The sequence below is a fragment of the Drosophila santomea genome, chromosome 3R, assembly GCF_016746245.2.
Source record: "Drosophila santomea strain STO CAGO 1482 chromosome 3R, Prin_Dsan_1.1, whole genome shotgun sequence".
In the NCBI taxonomy this organism is placed as follows: domain Eukaryota; kingdom Metazoa; phylum Arthropoda; class Insecta; order Diptera; family Drosophilidae; genus Drosophila; species Drosophila santomea.
Window position 1 is genome coordinate 19,734,571 of NC_053019.2, and position 21,258 is coordinate 19,755,828.

The 21,258-nt window shown below is 42.9% G+C and overlaps 2 protein-coding genes across 2 annotated transcripts; both read right to left on the minus strand.

Annotated features, from left to right (window-relative positions):
- Nucleotides 1-3,865: 3,865 nt before the first annotated feature.
- Nucleotides 3,866-9,213, minus strand: LOC120452153. The gene is made up of 3 exons (XM_039636243.1): nt 7,601-9,213; nt 6,448-6,609; nt 3,866-5,091 (listed from the first exon to the last, which is right to left on the minus strand). The coding sequence occupies exons 1-3, from the start codon at nt 9,125-9,127 to the stop codon at nt 4,177-4,179; spliced, it is 2,604 nt and encodes an 867-aa protein (XP_039492177.1). The 5' UTR covers nt 9,128-9,213; the 3' UTR covers nt 3,866-4,176.
- A 9,555-nt stretch (nt 9,214-18,768) lies between these two features.
- Nucleotides 18,769-21,249, minus strand: LOC120453936 (estradiol 17-beta-dehydrogenase 11). Its single transcript, XM_039638881.2, has 5 exons — nt 21,015-21,249; nt 19,833-19,988; nt 19,532-19,708; nt 19,279-19,351; nt 18,769-19,223 (listed from the first exon to the last, which is right to left on the minus strand). Exons 1-5 carry the CDS (start codon nt 21,180-21,182, stop codon nt 18,832-18,834), a joined length of 966 nt encoding a protein of 321 aa, XP_039494815.1. The 5' UTR covers nt 21,183-21,249; the 3' UTR covers nt 18,769-18,831.
- Nucleotides 21,250-21,258: the final 9 nt, after the last annotated feature.

A 21,258-nucleotide genomic window follows, 5' to 3' on the forward strand; every position in this document is an offset into this window, starting at 1 on the left:
GAGTCGATCTGGCCATATCCGTACGTCTGTCCGTATGAACGTCGAACTATTTTATTAAGCTTTTAATTATTATCCTGTTTGTTTTGTTAATAATATATATGAATGGTACAAATTATACCCACACCCCGCACCCCGCATAAACTTTGAAACATTTTTATTTAATAAAAATTTTTATATTTAATTATGATTTAATACATTTATGACTACCTAAGGCTCATGTTGAAGCTTCAGTATCTGGTTCAAAAATTTTATTAAATTTAGGAAAGTTTGGTTTTGCTGCGAGTTATTTTTACAAATAATAAATTTAAAATATAGATTTGTTTGAATTAAAATTCGATTAGTAGGAGGTGTAATAGTAAGATTAGTATGTTTACGACAGACTGATTTAAGGGTTTTTATTGCTTATTCAGCAGTTGCCCACACAGGAAACATACTAACGGGTATCAGATAGTCGAGGAAGTCTACTATAGCGTTCTCTCTTGTTTTTTTTTTATTTTCCCACCATGGCAAAGCTGCTGGCCCCGGCAAAGAAACTTAATTACGGATGAGCGACGTCGCAAGAGCCTGATTAAATTAAAACGAATATGAATTGCATTCATTCGCGTTCACGGCGCCTGTAAATAGGCAACAAAGCGACTCAATGCCCGACATGTGAGTGACACATTTCACACTGCGATTAAATTAATTGAAGCATCCGGATCGGCTCTTTTAAATCGAAAAGTGCAGCCCTTAAAAGGCAGCAAATGAAATCATTTTCGTGGCAAATAATAATAGCCAGAATCCCGCCCCACCCCCCAAAAAAAAAAGATACATCGCCCACGGCGGGCAGCCTTGGAAATTAAAATTATAATTCCATTGATTAGAAAATTGTAAATGCATGGAATTTCCGGATATCGCTGTGTGGCGATCTTTCGATTTGCATAATTGCGAACCAAACCGTCGCAACGCACCGAAAATCTGCAAAATCTCAGCCACAACAGCTGCAGTGGGCGGTGGTTTTTGGGGCACCTTCCATGGTGCCCCTTGGTGCCCCATGGTGACCCTTGGTGCCTCCGGCTGTTGCAGATGCTTATCGGGCTGTAACTTTGCACCGACCAGTGGCCACTGCCCATAAATATCAAAAATTCTAACACATGGAATGGGTTCCCTTTTTTTTTCTTTTCGGTTTGGTTCGACCTGCAGGTGTGGGAACCCGCGAACCTGTTCGCTTTTTGCATCCTGGCGGGGGACTTCTTAATTAAAATAAAAACGAACAGCACGGGGCAGCAGTGGAAATGCCACATAATTGTCGAATTGTTGCCACTTGCCACGCATGCTGGGCGTTGGGTGTTGGATGGTGGGGTAGTGGGCGTGGCCGGCTGAAATGGCCGTTTGCTGATTAACAAAAATAAATTGTGAGCGGTACTTTGGCATAACAATTACTCCGCCACCATGTGGTTGTGTGCACACACATACATACATATGTACATGCGTATGTATGCGTACATGGGATGGCCATTTTCATAAAACTCCTCTGTGTTTCTCGCTGTCTGCATGTCTGCGCTTTTTGTTTGCGGATGTGTTCTCGTTGGTCTCGCTTGTAAATATTTAGCTGCCATCCGCTCGTGTTCGCCGACGCCTAGCTGCACTGATTTCGCCCTTTAACCTCAAAAGCAAAAAATTCATTTCGGATCCAACTAAAATCCGCACTCGAACAGAGCGCCAGGAGCCAGCCAATGACCACTTGTAGCCCTCAGCAGGCAGTCCAGTAGTCATTTCGATGACCAGGAAGCGAGGGTAACAGTGGGGTGTATTGGCACTAAGTTTGAAGTGTTCATTGTTGGGAATTGAAAAATAAACTAGAAAGTCTGAAAACGTAATCTTATAAACGTAAACTCAAATGAATTTTCATTAGCTAAATAATTTGATACACAACATTTTGTTGGCCACATAATCAGATCCTTTCTTTATACCTTCTTTTCTAGAAATCAAGTATACGTTTTTAACTCAATTTCTGGATAATCCCCTTAAAAATGGGGCATATCCTTTGCTACAGGGTATGCATGCGAGTATTTCGGCAGTCGGGGAAGGAGTAATAGAAAGTAAGCAAGCAAAAAAGTCAAAATCATGCCTTTGCTCATGTTTTATGTGGGATATTCCGTTGTGTTCTGCTGGGCTGCTTTTAATTGCTTTACATTTTTGTTTATTTTGTTGACGCTGTCCCTGCAGTTCCCTCTCTGCATCTGTGTGTGTGTGTGTGTGAGTGAGTTTGTGTCTGTATGTGTATATGTTTATGTCCTTGTCTGTGTTTGCGGGCTGTAATGAAGACCCGTGTCGGTCTGCATATTAACTGGAACACACTTGCAGCATTTTTAAATGCATAGTGCCCCACCCACCACTGCACCACCGCACCACCCGCCCTAAGCATTTTAGGGCCGTGGTTGAACAGCGAAAACAGAAACGAGCCGTGGGGATGGCCAAGAGGGGTTGGGGGGTTATTCGAAGGGAAGGGGGCTTGCGGCAGCGGCAAGTAAATTTGCGCACGGCTTTCATTGTCTGTCATAAGCATAAATGGTTATTAATATTAAAGTTCATAACGGGCAATGTTAACTGCTCATTTAACGGGGCCATGCTTCTGGCCACTTTATTTTTGCCTGACTGCCAGCCACGCCCCCCTTGGCAGCATCCGCCCCCCGGTTTCGCTCATTGATATGTCGGCAGTTGTTTACACATTAACACAGCCCGCTGTGCACCGCAACCATGGCCATTTGCAACCAGTTAAGGAAAGAGGTCATTCGAGCCTTATTAAGTCACTAAAATTGCATCGACAGTGCAACACTTTCCCACTCGTGGCCACTGAGCAGCAAGTCAAGGTTTAAGACTTAATTCGATCATTTTTAATGAGACACAGAACGGTTATTTCCAATATATGCGGGGTATATGGCGTATTACATGATGCAGGGTCTAAATTAAAATTTAAATCAAATTAGGCGAATGTACCAGTAGCACCGGTTTAATCCATTCTCCATGCGCTGAACTTAAATGAACTGCAGTGAACTGCAATCCGTGCGCGACCTGAACCCAAATTAATTTAAGACTTAAGCCGATTTTTATGAATTGTATACGAGTATGCAAATTAATTCGATATATGTAAACAAATAAATGGAAAAGCTGAGAATGTGTTAAAGGCGAATAATAAATTAACTATGTGCATACATAAATGCGACGCTCTGACGCTGTAAATTATTTTTTGAATGCAGAGCAATTAAGTAAAGTCAGATGGGCAAACATGAAACGGAAATCCCAGCATGTTGTGCATGTCGATGTGTGTTGTTGTGTCCGATTTTCCGCAGAAATGGCCAGGTGTGAGATATATAATCGAAATCGAATGGATAGCCGTAATCACGGAGCGTTAACAGGAATTATGTATACAGCTGGGGATTTAAAACTGGTTTTTATCGCCGCTCAAAGGGTTAATGGGCATAGGATACCCTGAAGGTATTCGTTATTGAATTACATTCTTAAATTATTGCAGTGTACTCAACGCCTGATGCTAACAGGCCACAAAAAAAAGGCATTAAGTTAATATAATTTTAAAACACAAATCTGCAATAAAAAACGGTCCGCACTCGTTAAACTTACACTTTTATGAAGCTGCGCTTTAATTCGTTTTAATCCAATTCATTAACAGTGCCCACAATCTTTTCATTGACTTTTTTTTTACTCCATACATGACATACATTAGCATGTTTTGCCAAGTGATTAAAATGAATATTTAAATCAAATTTAATATTCAAATGCATTGGGTAAGAAAAAAGTATGCAAATTAAATTATTTATTGTGGCCAATAAGTTTGTTGACAAACCTTAACAATCCAATTACCAGTAGTACTTAGCCGAGAGTATTCTAGTTAAATATACGTTTGGTTAGAGTTTTTTGGGAAGACGCGACTAATCACTGGATTATGTTTTCAAATTCAGGAACGTTTCTTGTGGCGAGGCTTAATCCTACTACTTAATGGCATAGTATAGTATGTACACGTATCAAGACTTAGTTAATGGTAGGCATTCTTATAAGGGCTCAGGCACTGAGATCTTTGGGCATTGAATCGCTGACTTTTCCAGGTGGGCATCTTTAATTGGGTCTACGCTCTATGGTGCTATGGTGCTATGGTGCTATGGTGTGGAGTAAGCTAGCTTAAATGAACTGTGGGAAGTCCAGCATGTCGAAGCTGCTTCCATCAAACTCGGGCTGCAAATGGAAATTAGCCGACTGTGGCTGTGGGCTTTTGCATGGCGGCTCGTAGACATCCGTCAGATATTTAGTCACGTACTCAAATGACACAAACTCGCTCAAGTGGCATTTGCTGTCGCCATTGGCGCGGCCATTGTTGTTGGCCAGGCTAATTCCATTAGCAGATGTGGCTGCCGTACCTGTGGGCTTCGCCGTCGTCAGCAATTGCTCGAGTTCGCTTAATTGATTAATATTCGCATTGTAACGGTTATTGTTGCTGTTGCTGTTGCTGTTACTATTACTGCTGCCGCCGCTGCAAACGCTCAGCACTTCCGTTTCCGGTGCGGGCGCCATGTTGCCATTGCCATATGTTGCTGTTGCTGTTGCTTTTGCTCTTGTACCCGTTGCGGTTGGCAGTGTTGCAGGTCCTGCAGGACCTCCGTTCTGATTGTGCTCGATGATGACAATGCAATTTGACAACTCATTAAAGTTCATTGAATTGTTATTAGCTGCAACACCGGTGCCGCAATTGCTGCGGTCTGTCGTCCTCTCGTTATCTGGATGCTGCTGCTGTTGCTGTTGCTGTTGCTGCTGCAGCAACAACGCCTCGCTGCAACTATTGCTGCGGTGTTGTCGCTGATCCCCCGAAGCACTTGCCACGCCCACGCCCACACCCCTTTGCACCAGTGCCGACTCGGAGTGACGGCGGGTTTTGGCCGCCTTCTTTGGACCGGAGGGCGGTACGGAGGCGCCGCCGGCAGATTTGCGGCGCAGCTGTCCATTGGCGTTGCGCAGCGCGTGGTTCTTGACATGTTTGCGAAGGCTGGAGGGATCCGTGTAGCGCTTGGTGCATCCTGGCAGCTGGCAGGCATACGGTTTCTGTACCAAATAGAGCGAGAATCGATAGAGCGTTGCGTTAGTACTGTAGTATTTGCCTCAGATGCGAATTCGCATCAAACCGCAGCGGCTCAGTGCCGATGCCGAAAACTATGCAATTGATTTCTCCCATTCGCTCTGCAGGCGCTTCTAGCTCACTCACACTCATACACACACACACACACGCACACACACACACACCCGCACATGGTACTCACACACCCGCACATGGCACTCACACACGCAGCCATACAAACGTACAGCAGCTAACAGATGGGCCAGCGTATTTGCCAAGTCAAATCGTTTTGAAATGTCATGCTGCATTTTGTTTATTCTGGCCAGGCAGCAGCCGCTGGCCGAAAGCGACAACAGCCATGGCAGTGCACTCGAAAAAGGACCTCTATTAACTCGGAAAATGGCATTGGTGTTGGAGCTCTATCTCTAAGGAAGAGAAACTATATGCTAAAGTGCTGTAAGCTTTGTAATTGATCTACTACTTTATATTTGTCGTAAACATGAATTCTTTTTTTGTAGATAAATCCCTTTTCAACTAAAATAGGGTAAGCCTTCTATTCAATAGACCCATTTTTCTGAGTGTGCCGCTGGCATTGGCAGCCGCGCCAAGCCAACACACATTGTATCCTTTTGTGATCCTGATTGGCTGCCCTGCCCCTTCAGCTAGGCAACGAAAGTAACTCGTTTAGTTTATTCGATTTGCCTGCCGCGGTTGTTGCTGTTGTTCTGGCCATTCTGGCTATTCTGCCCATTGCTGCTGGCCGAAAGCGCTGGTCTTTTCAGCTGGTTTTGACCTTTTTTCCGGTTGTCGTACGCGCTGACGCGGCTGCTGTTGCACCCTGCCCCCCTCCTGCCCCTGCGGCCCCCCGATTCCGTTCCGATTCGTATTCGGATTCGTATTCCTATTCCAGCTGCTGTTACTTTGGCCATCGGCCACTGCGAGCACTCTCACAGATACAGATACAGATACAGCACAGCACAGCACACACGCAAAACTATAAATCACTCAGGCAGCGAAATGCGAAATGTGCACATGTCATGCTGGCAGCAGCAACAGTGGCTCCTTCGTCCATTTTCCTTCCCTTCCCTATTTTTTTTTTATTTTTTCTTTTTTTAGAGTGTCTCCTGGTTGGGCCGCTAAGCGCCTTGGAGTCCATTAAATCTTAAAGCCGCTCAACGCTCCACGCTCTTCGGGAAACCCCAGCTGCATCTTTGGCTGCCGCGAGCTCTTCATTTTCCTTTTGACACGCACTGCAAATTGCTGGGACCCCAGAGAAAAGCCCAACCGAACCACCCACTTCATACACCCACACTCATATGCATAGCATATAGAGGGATACTCACCGTATCGTAGTGGGTCCTTTGATGTTTCGCCCGATCCGAGCTATTGCTGAACGCTTTGAGGCAACCTTTATACTGGCAGCCATAAGGCCGCTCGCCCGTGTGCGAGCGTTGATGAATTTTCAAATTTTCCAAACGCGAGAATGCTTTATTGCAGCCGGGAAACTGTAATGGAAAAACAAAAAGGTGGAAAGGTGTCATCGAAAATTGCAATTACCAGGCGGGGGGAGTTAAGGAATGGCGAAAGGTAAGGTATAAAGGTATGAGGATGAGGCACTGGAAGGACGCATAAAATTGTGACCTCACAGCAGATGCAGATGTTTCTGTTGCCGCTGATGCCCGCAGGTGTTGCACGTAGCCCCACTCGCAACACTCGACCACTCCACCTGAAAAGGCGGGCGGTGCAAATTACGTTTTTGCAACAGAAACAGCAACAGAAACAGTAACAGAAACTGAAACTGAAACAGAAACAGAAACGGAAACATGTGTAATGGCAAATGGCAGCTGGAGCAGCATCAGTGGGCCAAGTTGATGATGTCCGATGTCCATTTTAATCGAAAAAAAAAGGACGGCGAGAATCCATCAATTACTCAAAAATCAAAATGAAAGAGCATGGCAAAAGGCAGGGATAGAAGATGTAGCGAGTGTTGCCCCTAATAACATTACCAGCAACTCTATTTCAAGTGGACTCCGCTTGTAGATAGCTCTCTCTCCCTTTCGCCCTGTCAATTCCTGTGATTGCCCTGCGCCGCACAATTCATCATCCCAGCGATGGCGCATCAAATGTCAACACGTGCATGATACACGTACCATACCATTGCATACCATACCATCCACTATACTACATACTACATACTATACTACAAACAAAAAGGAAAGCGAAACGCACAAAATGGGATCCTCCGGCGGAAAAGTCTTGTTTGGACGCATAAACAAATGCGCCAGCTGCGGCCAGGGGGAAAAAAACGGATAAAATCCAAATCTATTGTTTGATTTTGAAAAATGATATTCTATGTGGGATGGAAAAGGTCGGTTGGTAAACAGAGTGAAGGTACACAAGTAACTCAATTGATGGACTACCGAATAAAGTTGTGACTTTTCCTATGAGCAAACTATTCTACAAGGAAAGCTTAGGGTAAAATCTATTTATTCTTACCGGACATTTGTTGGGCTTCTCGCCGCTGTGGACTCGCATGTGGATGAGCAGCTTGTAGCGGGCATTGAAGGGCTTGTAGCGCCTGGGGCAGTCCAGCCAGAAGCAGGAGAAGTCCTCACCCTTGCGCACATCCACATGGCACTTCTCGATGTGCTCCACGAAGGCTTGTTGGTGGGGGAACTCCTCGTCGCATCCCGTCCAGCGGCAGATGAGTGGGATGGCCTCATTCTCGGGCTCCGCCTCCAGATCGCAGAAGTTTGAATCCGGCTTGGGATCACTTTCCGTTGGCGGGGCAAACACATCGTTGTCCAGTTCATCCTCCTCCTCGTTGTAGTTCTCATCATCGTCGCTGTCCAGGTGCCGAAACTCCTCGGCCTTGATGAACTCATCCGACAGATAGTTGACCAGATCGTCCTTGCTGCACTGCGCTTGCTGCTCCTGCTGCAGTTGCTCTTGCTCCTGCTGCTGTTGCAGTTGCAACTGTTGCTGCTGCAAGTGTTGCTGATAGAACTGCTGCTGCTCGCCCAGCATCAGTTCGTCCAGCTCATCGATGGTCCAGATGGCCTTGTGCTCGCGATTGGGTTTCTCGATCATTTGGGCCATGTTGTTGTGGTAGTTCTCCGTGGAATAGGACGAACCCTGTTGGTAGAGATTCGCGTATTCCTCGTAGTTGCTGGCGCACATGGGAATGCATTTGGGGGTGCCGAAGGTGGAGTTCATCGATGGTAGTTTGGCGGGCGAGGCCTCCTCTTTGACCTGCTCCTCGAACACGTTGCCCAACTTCGGGGATGCGGCGCACGATGATGTGGCCGCTGAAATCTCGCCGAGATTGAAGTTCAGCCAGGCGTCGAGATGCGGTGATGAGCACGGTGATTGGTTTTTCGATTGGCAATTAATCTCGTCGTAATTAAAGTAATCGATATCCAGATTAATGGAGTCATTCGCCGCCGCCTGCACGGCATACTGACTGCTCTGCGCACTGCAGGGTGTGTAGGGTGTGTACGGGGTATATGGGGTGTATGGCGTCTGCGGATGTTGCAGCAAACCGGGCAGCTCCGACTCCCCCGTCAGACGCGCTATGTCCTCCGGCTCGAAGCGAAAGATATCCTCGCGATTCAGCTGTGTGTACTGTCCCTGCTGATAGGGCATGCCCGTGTTCTCCGACGTTGCGCAGACTATGTCATCCTGATCCGAATCCTGCTGCTGATCCTGGCCAGCGTAGTTGTGGCAGTCACTGAACACCGAGTTCGGTGTCTCGGCGGCAAAGCAGAGGTGTGAAAAGTCCGGAAACTGAAGTTCACCGCAGGCGTAGCCGCCACTCGTTTCCACCTTGGCTCCCGGCACTCGGAACATTTCCCGCTCCCCATTATTGGCCGTAATATTGGCACTCAGCGGGGGCGACATGAAGCCGCCGTAGCAACTGGCCGCCTCCTTGCCAGAAATCGACGAAATCGATGAGATCCCCGGAATAGCCGACGTCTTGACGTACATGCCGCCACTTTGGCTGGTCTTCAGCGAGGATGACATACTATATTTTGGTGGCTCCCTCTCTGGTGATTTGCTGTCGTCCGTTCTTCTTGGCCGGCCGCTTTCACTTTCGCATTTCCGGCAGTTGTCTGGGAAGATTGCCAATAAATGGTTGGTTTTCTTTTTTTGTTTTTTTACGGCCACCGAACGCGGGAAATCCCAAGAAAATCCCAACACTCAAACAACACACACGTAAATCCGAGGGTTTCTCTAGTTTCTAGTTCAACACTTGCGATGTTCACGCCACAGCGATCTGGCTGACAATAAACCGGAGAGCTGCTGCCGCACGTTATTTAAACGCCCGGAACGGGATGTTCTACGGGCAAGGGAAGGGAGGGGGAACGGGATCGTGTAGCGGGAACGTGGAGCGTTGGATCCTGCCTCTGCCTCTGCCTCTGCTTCAGTTGACGCAGATCTGGGCGATCTCTGCCCGCTTTTCCTTCGCCTTTGGCACGCACATGTGCTACCGCCGCTGCCGCTGCCGTTGCCGCAGTCCACTCCACCCCTTGCACACCCTGTACTTAAGACCCCCTCCCTCCGCAGGTTTTCCTGGTCTTTGGTGTAGTTGTACTCCTCTTGTTTTAGTCGCAGTGCTGCCGCTGTGGTTGTTGTTCTTGTTAATACTGTTATTTTAGGCTTATGTTTGCGTATAGAAATTATGCGTGAGCTACAACAAGTGCCCCTGTGGAAAATGGGAGCCTTACAACGAACTGCTGAGGTGAAATGTTACAGGAATTATTAAAATGAATTTTTTAGAGAATTTTTATATTGTGAATATATGCATATATCAACACAGAAACTATGCATATGCAACTATGCATTGAAGATCCTGAATTCGTTGTAACACATCTGAGTTCCCCAAGTGTCCTATTACTAATACAGACTAGATGGACAATAATTTATTCCTAAAACTTATGAATACTTTTTGAAAAAATGTTAAAATATTTAACTCAAGTGCTATATCCCGCTCTCTACTTTGATTTTTTCATACTCGCATACCCATCACATCATCGCATTTTCCACAGTGCACTTGACCGTGGCAGTGTCGCTGTGCTGCGTGGTGATCTGCTGGATCCTCAGCCCATTTCCCCGATCCAGCAGATTTCCCCGCCCATTTTCCATTTGCAGCCGTGCTGCTGCTGTTGCTGCTGCTGCTACACTGTGCACTGTGCGATCTTGTTGTTGCACGTTGCACACATGGTGTGCAAGTGTGCGATGCCCTTCTGCCTCTGCTTGTTTGTGTTGCAGTTGCAGCTAGGCTGTCGAATGTTTTAGCACTATTTTTTATTGCCACATAATTTTCGTTTTTCTCTGCTTTTTTTTTTGGTTTTTTTTTTTTTGCTGCACAGAGTCAGTCGAAATCAGAAGCAGCAGGCGGGCGTAAGTACTGTACTACATACATGGGCTATATTTATTGTGGCAACTCATTTGCCAGCGCGACAAATAGCGCATGCATCGCACACTCTGTTCTCCAGTGCATCTTGCTGAATGTATCTCAAAGATCGCGCTCTCTTCGCGCTCTATTTTTAGCGCATTTAGCTCGTCCGCTAATGCCTGACAATATGTTTTTAATTTACGCCACAAAAATGCAATTGCAAAACTATTTGTTCCCCTCGCCCAATGCAAGTGCAGTGCTGTATTGTCCTAGGTCCTCTCGAGTGCATTGCCCATTGTGGCTGTAATTGCGATAGTGACGTTTCCGGAGCATGAGTCAGTTTCCTTTCATCCACATCCATTTCCATGTTCCCATTCCCATTCCCAATCCCTTTTCTTTTTTGTGGTCCAACGCGGCACTTCATCATTAAATGTAGCCATCTCCCTATAATCGCCATATATTTTTTATGATTTTTGGCAAGCGTCGCGATTTGGCGCACGTTCACCCGAATGCGATGATTGTGGCGACTCTTTTTTTTGTCTTTTTTGGGTTTTTGCTGTTGTTTGGGGTGTTGGGGCTGGGAAGGGATCGGTTTGGCTGGGCTGGTTGAGGTTGGCATAGGTTGGCAGCTGCCCCTGCCTTGGGGGCCTCTGCTCTCGGCCCGAAACGCGTCAAGTCAATTCAGAAACGTTTAACACACAATTCCTGCCACTTGCGCGCTCGTCATTTGCGAATCGGTCGGAGGGCTGGCCAAAAGATTGGGCTGCTGGCCAAAACTGTGCGGCCAGCGCCTTTGTTGTCGCACGATTGCGACAACTTACATCATTCTTAAAACAAGAGAGAACGCTATAGTCGAGCTCCCCGACTATCTGATACCCGTTACTCAGCTAGTGGAAGGGAGAAGGAGAGTCTTAAACACAGTTTTTGGCGGTTTGTAGGCGTTATAGTGGGCGTGGCAGAAAGTTTTTTGGCAAATCGGTAGAAATTTACAAGACTAATACAAAAATGAAAAAATATCAAAACATTTTTCAAAAGTGTGGGCGTAGCAGCTTTGGGCGGTTTGTGGGCGTTATAGTGGGCGTGGCAGAAAGTTTTTTGGCAAATCGATAGAAATTTAGAAGACTAATACAAAAATGAAAAAATATCAAAACATTTTTCAAAAGTGTGGGCGTGGCAGCTTTGGGCGGTTTGTGGGCGTTAGAGTGGGCGTGGCAAAATTTTTTTGACAAATCGATAGAAATTTACAACACCAATACAAAAATGAAAAAATATCAAAACATTTTTCAAAAGTGTGGGCGTGGCAGTTTTGGGCGGTTTGTGGGCGTTAGAGTGGGCGTGGCAGCATGATTCGACAAACTTGCGCTGCGTCTATGTCCCTGGAGTCTGTATGCTTAATCTCAACTTTTTAGCTTTTGTAGTTCCTGAGATCTCGACGTTCATACGGACAGACAGACGGACAGACGGACGGACAGACGGACAGACGGACAGACGGACAGACGGACAGACGGACGGACAGACGGACATGGCCAAATCGACTCGGCTATTGATCCTGATCAAGAATATATATACTTTATATGGTCGGAAACGCTTCCTTCTGCCTGTTACATACTTTTCAACGAATCTAGTATACCCTTTTACTCTACGAGTAACGGGTATAATTAGGCGATTTTGGCAGCACTTTTTCTCGTCAAGTGCACTGCGAGAAAATGAGATGTAGCTTGAGGAAAATTAATTACTGAATGATAATGTAAGCCAGAAAACTAATCACTAATTCACTAAACCACTCTAATAGCACGAATTAAATAGTTTTCCCCAAGATTTTCAATTATCATAATCTCATGTTAAAAAGTAGAGATTTGCAGATGTTTTAAAATTCTTTTAAGTGCATCCTAGTCGCGTTTCTGGCCAAGACCTATAGACCTGATGCCAATGCGAGTTGATGTTTTTATGAGTGGCGATGACGCGCGGCGACGTTTCTTGGGAAAACACTCGGCCATTTCCGCTGGTGATTATCAGTTTTCCCAGATTTAAGGTAATTTTTCTTGTGCGTGGGCAGCGCTGCTGTCGTCCAATTTATGATTTGTCTGGCCCAAGATTCGATTTCAATTAAATGTGCGAGTGGAGTGAATCACCACCCCGCGCCGGCAATTTGTGTTGAGCTTGTGGAAAATTGTTGATCGGAAAACCAGCCAATTAATTAGCAGCAGCAACAGCAGCTTGAATGACCCTTGCCCTGTGCCGTGCATGTGCAAACATTATTTCGATCAGATTGTAATACTCCTTTGGCGCAGAGCAACAAATAAGCCGCAACATTAATGGATACACTCGAATGCCGAATGTTTGGTTTGGTCAACTTTGGCGGGTGGAAATTATGCGGCATGCCAGCCAGCAAATGGCTTTAATGAAAAATCGTAAAACATCGTAAATAAAAACGGGCGTACTTAATAAAATTTATTTGTTGCCAAGTAATGAGGCGCTGCTGTGTCGATTTGTTAATGAAATTTTTAACTTTATGCTTTCCGCTCTCCGCTGTATGAATAAATAAATATACATACATATATATGTAAACATATGCACTCGTGTATTTGTTCACGTTGAGGGTACTATATGTCGGCTGGGTTCATAAATTTGTCAATGATTTTCCACTTGACAATGCTGCAAATGGTCGCGTTTATTTACTCCACATTCTCCATCAAGTGAGCCGCTGATGTGGCAATGGGTCGCATTTTGGGATGGCACTATAAACTACAGACTACAGACTACAGACTGCAGACCATAGAACATATCTGGGGTAATTCTTGTTGTGGAAACGGTTTGAAATGGTTATTGCCTTTGTTTATTTCCAATCACAGAAATCATGTGTGCGCTTTGGATTCGGGACTGTCTTTAAATAAATAAATAAAGCAGCGATGGGAAGGGTTGAGGTTGTGCTGTGATTGTCTGTCAAAATAGAATCATTATCTTCTCGAGGAAACTCCAAACTAAATCTTATAAGATACTATACTATACTGTAAACTATAGTTTTAAGGTAATGGTGTTGGAACTAATTCATTAACTAATTCAAAATGATATTTCTTATCCCCCAAGAAAACACTAGAGTAAGATGAAAATATCACTATAGCCATTGTAATTTTCGCTTGGCAAGAAGTCAAAAGAAAAGCGGAAAAACATCAATTTTCTTGTGTTATTCACCGCACCCACTCATCGCAGTCAACAAGTAAATTTGTCAGGCGGTAATTTGATTTTGTTTAGCCAAGAGAAATGGAAAATCCCGCCATCGTGGCTGTTTAATTTGTAACTTGAGCCGCGCAGGCGCGACATTCAACTTGAACTATCCTGACGCACCCAGGCACCCAATCACCCAGGCACCCAGGCTCCCTGATCCCAAAATCTAGAATCTAGAATCCAGAATCCCCCGGCTCATTCCCCGCGATGTCCTGTCAAAATGTCAAATGATTGCGTTGACATGCATGCCGGAGTAGTCGCTATCGCGGCGATATGTGTGTGTTTTAGCATAATTCGATTTGAAACCGATTTGTGGTGCCTCGCTGGATGGATGGAGTGAGTGTCACTCACTCACTCTAGTACATATTCGAGTTAGTCGTTTGCATTGTAATGAGCTGAGCCGTTGTCGTTGCCATTGCCATTGCCGTTGACCCCTTGACATTTTACAGCTCGAAAACCGAAGCCGAACACATGTGGCAAGTTCAAAAGTTGACAGAAAATTGACTGTATTTATAAACATTTTAAAGGCGTCGCACAATAAAAAACTAAAATCCAAGAAGTATACTAAAAAGGAAAACCGAAGCAGTGCACGCCCCCCGAATGAATTTTAATATGCAATTTTTATGATTACTTCTTTGCATAGGGGGCATTTGGGAATGGGGAGTGGGGAATGGGGAATGGGAAATGGGGCGTTTTTACGATCGCTGCTCTCGTGGGCGTTTCAAGTTCGCATTTACGGTGGCATTTTGTCTACTCATTAAACCCCTGACCGGCCATAGAACGTTATTTACTGTATCGTTTAATTAGTTAAACATGTGATTTATGCAACCCAAGCACACCGTATCCTATTGCATTTCGCGGCAGGAGCAGCACTGTGAAATGCTCGTAAACAGGAAGGCTGTTTTGACTAGGCTAGTCCTTTGCATGCACTGAGAAAAATGGCAGGGAAGTACAAAAAATAAGGGACACATGTGGTAACTTTAAAATGCTTCAATGCAAATATGTTATCATTAAAATACATTAAACTAGTAACTATTTCATAGCTATAACTATTTGACATTTTTTTGGATTTTTTTTCGGTGCACCCAAAATCAATGGACCATCAAAATTAGTTACATTCACATTAGCCATGGCAATGGCCGTGGAACGTGGAACTGGTGGCCTGGTCAGCATTTTAATTAGTTTTGGACTCCCTACAGTCAAAAGTCGTCATTTTGCGCAGCAAGGTTACCGAAAATGGGAAAATACGGATCCGGATGTCTGAAATGGAAATGCAAATGCAAATGCGAATGTGCTTGCAACGGCAAATGAAATTTTGTGAGCAACCTGACACGGACATACAACTCTTCATTAAATTCATTTCGCGAATACGCAGCTGATGGACTGCTCGATTACCCCAAGTCTGAAATGTCCATTGAATTACGGGTGCCTGTAAATCGGAATGTGAATGGATATGAGGGGCCACAGGTGCCACATAATAACCACTGCTCCTCTCCGGGAACTCTTTCCGATTTCCCACGCACTTCACTCACAGCTCATAATCAAGCGCAAGACGGCAGCCGAGTTCCCATATCCATATGTACAAGAAGAATATGTGGATACGAGTATATCCCCATGGATCTCGATAATCACACGCGGAAATGCCTCGTTTGTCCGCCGACAACCCATCGAAATTAAAAAGTGCTCGTCAGTGGCGAAGACAAACAATAAACCAGCATCCCAATACGAATCCCAATCCGAATTGGAAGTGGAATATCGGGGGCGGGACCGAGTGCCAGTGCCACATTGGAGTTTTCAATCAGGATGCCATTGAGGCGTTACAAGCGACACGTCTGTGCCCCTTGGGGTTGCAACTTGTAATGTTGCAATGGTCTCGCTCTTTTGGGCCCACGCATCATTAACGGCTTTTTAATTGGGAATTAAGGGGAAAGCTGGGGAGGATTGGGAGCCCTTTTTGCTGAGTGCTCCACTAATGCTTTCCCACACAATCGATTTGATTTGCTGACATAATATTTTCTCTAGTTACTTCTTACTTGCCGGAAAAGCCAAGTGACAGGTCTCTGGGACTTTTACCCATTTTCCGATGTTATTTTTGCATTTGGCTGCATTATTTTTTCATTTTCCTAAAGCGTTTCTTTCTACTGCTACTTTTACTCCAACTGCCGGAATGTCTTTTTATATTTTTCTTAATTTCACTAAAGTTGCCATGCATATGTCCTGGGCGCAGAAAGAAAAGCCAGTTGCAGCAGGAAAGAAATTCCACATAAATGCAGTATCCTGTAGTGCGTATGTGTGCGTCTAAAGCAGGTTGCAGTGATAGCATAAATAAAATAAAAGCACCAGGACGAAGCCAAAGATGAGGGAAAACGTGGAAATATGCAAGAAATTCATGGTGCACACATTCGTATATACAGTAAATGTGTGCTGCTGTGTGTGTGTGTCTGAAAAGCTCGCGTTGAGGAAAATAAGAAAAATGGAAAATTCCTCGTCTGCCGCCGCGCTACCACCACTGTTGCAATATTTCTCTTAATGTGTTGCATTAATTTCGCCAGCACAAAGATAAAGGAACAAAAGCAGAACTGCAAGGCGAACAAAAAGACTACGTTTTCTTAGCCCGTTTCTCGTTTTTTGTGCGCAAGGATTCACTTTAACCAGAATACAATCTGTCAAGCCACTCTCTCCTAATGGATCTCACTCGACCCTATTAGACAACAATTTCGTTTGAAGTGGCAAAAAATATCACGTTTTTGGTAAATACATTTTTGGTTATTTTTTAATAAAACATAATCACTATTTTTTGGATAGCAATAAAAGTAGTTATCCAAAAGTGGAATGTTATACCTCGTTGAGTTCGTAACAAAATTCCCTATCCTCCTGTGCTCAAAAAAGGAAATTAAAATTTCTGACCAAATTTTCGCCAATTTATCAAATATGCGAAAATTTGTAAAACAAAAAATTGTTTTGGAAAATTATAAAAATAGTGATTGGGATATATAGAAAACACAGTTCGATTGGAAATTTAATTACGAACTCAACGAGATATAACATTCCATATTCGGACCAATATTTCGAATGTTCTGATCAAAATACTGATCGCAAAAAACAGAAAATCGATTTTCGGCATAAATTCAAAAATCATCATCAAAAATTGCAAAAAATGTGAAAAAAATTTAATTTTTTTCTGAAAACACAGTTCGATTGGAAATTTAATTACGAACTCAACGAGATATAACATTCCATATTCGGACCAATATTTTGAATGTTATGATCAAAATACTGATATTTATAGTCGCAAAAAACAGAAAATCGAATTTCGGCATAAATTTAATAATCATCATGAAAAATTGCAAAAAATGTGAAAAAAAATGTGAAAAAAATTTAATTTTTTTCTGAAAACACAGTTCGATTGGAAATTTAATTACGAACTCAACGAGATATAACATTCCATATTCGGACCAATATTTTGAATGTTATGATCAAAATACTGATATTTATAGTCGCAAAAAACAGAAAATCGAATTTCGGCATAAATTTAATAATCATCATCAAAAATTGCAAAAAATGTGAAAAAAATTTAATTTTTTTCTGAAAACTCAGTTCGATTGGAAATTTAATTACGAACTCAACGAGATATAACATTCCATATTCGGACCAATATTTTGAATGTTATGATCAAAATACTGATATTTATAGTCGCAAAAAACAGAAAATCGAATTTCGGCATAAATTTAATAATCATCATCAAAAATTGCAAAAAATGTGAAAAAAATTTAATTTTTTTCTGAAAACACAGTTCGATTGGAAATTTAATTACGAACTCAACGAGATATAACATTCCATATTCGAACCATTATTTTGAATGTTCTGATCAAAATACTGATATTTATAGTCGCAAAAAACAGAAAAACTATTTTCGGCATAAATTCAAAAATCATCATCAAAAATTGCAAAAAATGTGAAAAAAATTTAATATTTTTCTGAAAACACAGTTCGATTGGAAATTTAATTACGAACTCAACGAGATATGACATTCCATATTCGGACCAATATTTGTTCTGTTATTATTTAAGTCGCAAAAACAGAAAAACGATATTCGGCATAAATTCAAAAATCATCATAAAAAATTGCAAGAAATGTAAAAAAAAATTCATTTTTTCTGAAAACACAGTTCGGTTGGAAATTTAATTACGAACTCGACCATTGAAAATATCACGCTTTTGCAAAAATATTTTTTTTGCATTTTTTTGATAAAAAATAATCACTATTTTTTCGATAGCAATAAAAGTAGTTTTCCAAAAGTGGAATGTCATACCTCGTTGAATTCGTAAGAAAATTCCCATCCTCCTGTGCTCAAAAAAGGAAACTCCAATTTTTTGCCATTTTTCGCAAATTTTGATCTTGATAGACCTTATCAAAAATGCGAATATTTGTAAAAAAAAATGTCATTTTGAAAGTTATAAAAAGAGTGATTGGGATAGTTAGCTATGTTAATTAGCAGTACAAATCGGTCTTTATTTTGGCTCTGCCACCTTATGCATATGCACTACTCTTACCGCATTGCTCTGAAAACCCTGAATATTTTACTGAAAAGCGCCCAAAGCCCTGTAGTTTTTCTGCATATTTTTTTGCTCCACCTTTCACGAGGTGTTTTATTTTTTATAATTTTGCAAAATATATAAATCACACAGCCTCAATGACCCCATAAAAGTTGCATAATGAGATTCAGCACGAGGGGGCGAAAAGTGGGAGTGCTGAAAAGTTGATGGCACTCCTCCCCCTTTTCCGCCGCCCCTGCCAACTGACAAATGCAGGCGGAGCATCGAGACGGAGCTGGAAAAATTAAAGCAATGCTGGCTGTTGGCTGGCTGAAATTAAATGAAATACACATGAGTGGAGCCCGTGGAGTCGGCGGAGCCTGTGGCCAGTTGTCCGTGACCAGTCGGCCGCAGAAAGTGTCTTTAATCGGATTTTAATGGAACGCTTTTAAGCAGCGCCGCCACCTGTAAGCCCCCCGGTAGAGTAGAGCAGTGGAGAACATGTATTCCTTATTTTTCCGTAACCGGACTATATATTTATTCACCTCCACCCCGTCGACGAGTCCTCATCAGGAGCGCTCATCTCGCAGCTGCTTAAATCGACTGCTGCTGAGCAACAGAATCATTCGATCTTGCCAGTCAGCCGGGAAAATATGAATCAGTCGATAGAGGAGGGATGCCAGTCCCGGCAAGGTGATCTCAGCCTCACCCCTCAACATGCCGGCCACGATTCGGTGGGCCGCCTCCTCACCGGTGACCAGAGGATATAGATCGTTGATTCCCATACTATCCGTCAGCTCAGTTATCTCACTGTTGGTGCGCAGAAACGTGGGCAGCACGGTGGTCACATGGATGTCCTTCTGGTTCTCCAGAGCCATCTCCATGCGCAGGGCCCTCATGTGAGCCAGGGTGCCAGCCTTGGTGGCTGTGTAGCCCGTACTGTAGGGCAATGGGACGACACCTGAAACGAGGTGTGTTAAATACCCTGGAATATAGATATTAAGTATGTCTCGCACCTGCCAACGAACTGATTGTAACTATGAAACCTCTGCGCAATACCTTCATTTTGGGCAGGAAAACCAATTTGGTCTAAGGGAAAGATAGTAAATTCATTAATTATATACATAGAGTATGATAGAGTTCTATTGAGTAGTATTAATTGTATACATAGACTATGAGAGTTTTATTGAGTAGCATATATATAAAGTATTTATAGTATTTAAATTACCTAATTAAGAAAACTTGTTACTTGTTTTGTTGAAAACTCACCCAGAAATGCGACGTAAGGTTAACATCGATCATTAGCTGCACATCGGCTGGATCCGGATTTATCATGTTGCGATGCAGCATGACACCTGCATTATTGACTAGGACAGTTACTGGGCCCAGATCCGCAACCACTTTGGTGTTCAGCTCAACTAGTTCGCTGTGACTGGTGACATTAGCCTAAGAAATTGGCATTTGGATTAACTGGTAATTACTTGTGTCTAATAAAATAATTGTTTGCAATTATCGAGCATTTAAAAATACTAGTGGCATAATATATGTATATACAGATATAAAAATGTACCTTGTAGGCCTTTGCGCGAACCCCATAGATATCTTGGATTTGCTTAACAGTGCTTTCCGCTCCGGAGACATTGATATCCACCACGGCGATGTGACAGCCTTTTCTTGCTAGTTCCAAGGATATGGCACGACCCAGTCCATGTCCAGCTCCAGTGACCTAGATCATAAGAAGATGAATATACTGATTATATGTCATTGAAATTCATTGACCTAACGGCACGCAATCGAGCTTATCACTCAATTTTAAGTTATGACAAGCTAATGAAACAGTGACACACTAAAATTATTTTTTCGATTAGTGATGTATTTAAAATGGTTAATTAAGTTACATTACATTCAAATTCAAATGTAATGAAACATCTCATATAATTATCTCATTTAATATGTGAAGCATCGTCATAATAATGAATTTATAGTCAAAGTTGCAAAAACATTTTCTGAGTGAAATAAGAAATAAAATGTAATTTAAAAATCCTTTTTTTTAATATATTAAAGCAGAATCATTTCTTGATCCCATGGTGTAGATACTCCCGTCAAATGAATTCTACCTCAATAATTGACTCAATTAATGTAAGTTCCTTCAAATCAAATTGTGTTGGCTATTCCAGTTTATTGAATTTTCAATTAATCACATTGAAGGGCATTCTACTTTGGTTGCACAATAGCCCTTGCCATTTCTAAGTGGATCACATAGAATAAAGTTAATAAGTGTGAGCAAATGGAAATATAATTTTATGCATAAACTGCCAAATTAGCCAAATTAAATTCTGCCAAATGAAATCATAATGGATGCAGACCTTTTGGTCTGAATTAAAAAATGTAATTTTCTACTTAAGAGCAGATTAATGACAGTGACCGGGTCAATGGTCTTAGGGTTTATATAAAAATTCATTAGATTTTTCAAAGGTTAAAAGTGGCATATGCTTTTGTATCTGAATATCTGATTATAAGCACAAAATCTGAAAATGAGCACAAAATCCTATTATATGCACAATATCTGATTACAAGCACAAAACACCGCTCGTATTACAGAATATCTATACATTGTCTGAAATTTATACGATTCACTGACTTCTCAACTGTCATGTAACACGCTTTCGACAGCGAAGTTTATATTAAAGTTTGTTGTTATGGGTTTTTGGTTTTCTCCATCTCTATCTTCATGTTTTTGGCCCAAACTCACCACGGCCACTTCTCCCTCGATACATTTCGGCGCCGAGCAGCAGCAGAGTTTGGCGATCAGTCGACTGAGAACTGCTACCAAAATGAGTAGTGGAGTTATAGCCGCGAAACCGATCAGTGCGATGAGGGCCTGCAGTTTTACCCAAGTGGTTCGCAGTACTTCCGACATTTTGTCCGCTTACTTTTTAGCCACGACCGAGTTGAGAGAATGTTGAAAACGCATTGAATCGCAAGTCGCGAATCTC

Excerpts from the sequence above, each read along its gene's own strand:
- LOC120452153 (XM_039636243.1), bottom strand. The coding sequence starts at position 9,127 with ATGTCATCCTCGCTGAAGACCAGCCAAAGTGGCGGCATGTACGTCAAG. Across the intron at positions 6,610-7,600 it reads AGAAGCCCAACAAATGTCCG|TTTCCCGGCTGCAATAAAGC; the intron begins GTAAGAATAAAT and ends TTTCCATTACAG. Across the intron at positions 5,092-6,447 it reads AAAGGACCCACTACGATACG|AAACCGTATGCCTGCCAGCT; the intron begins GTGAGTATCCCT and ends TATTTGGTACAG.
- LOC120453936 (XM_039638881.2), bottom strand. The coding sequence starts at position 21,182 with ATGTCGGAAGTACTGCGAACCACTTGGGTAAAACTGCAGGCCCTCATC. Across the intron at positions 19,352-19,531 it reads ACCTTACGTCGCATTTCTGG|ACCAAATTGGTTTTCCTGCC; the intron begins GTGAGTTTTCAA and ends TCTTTCCCTTAG. Across the intron at positions 19,224-19,278 it reads TACAATCAGTTCGTTGGCAG|GTGTCGTCCCATTGCCCTAC; the intron begins GTGCGAGACATA and ends ACCTCGTTTCAG.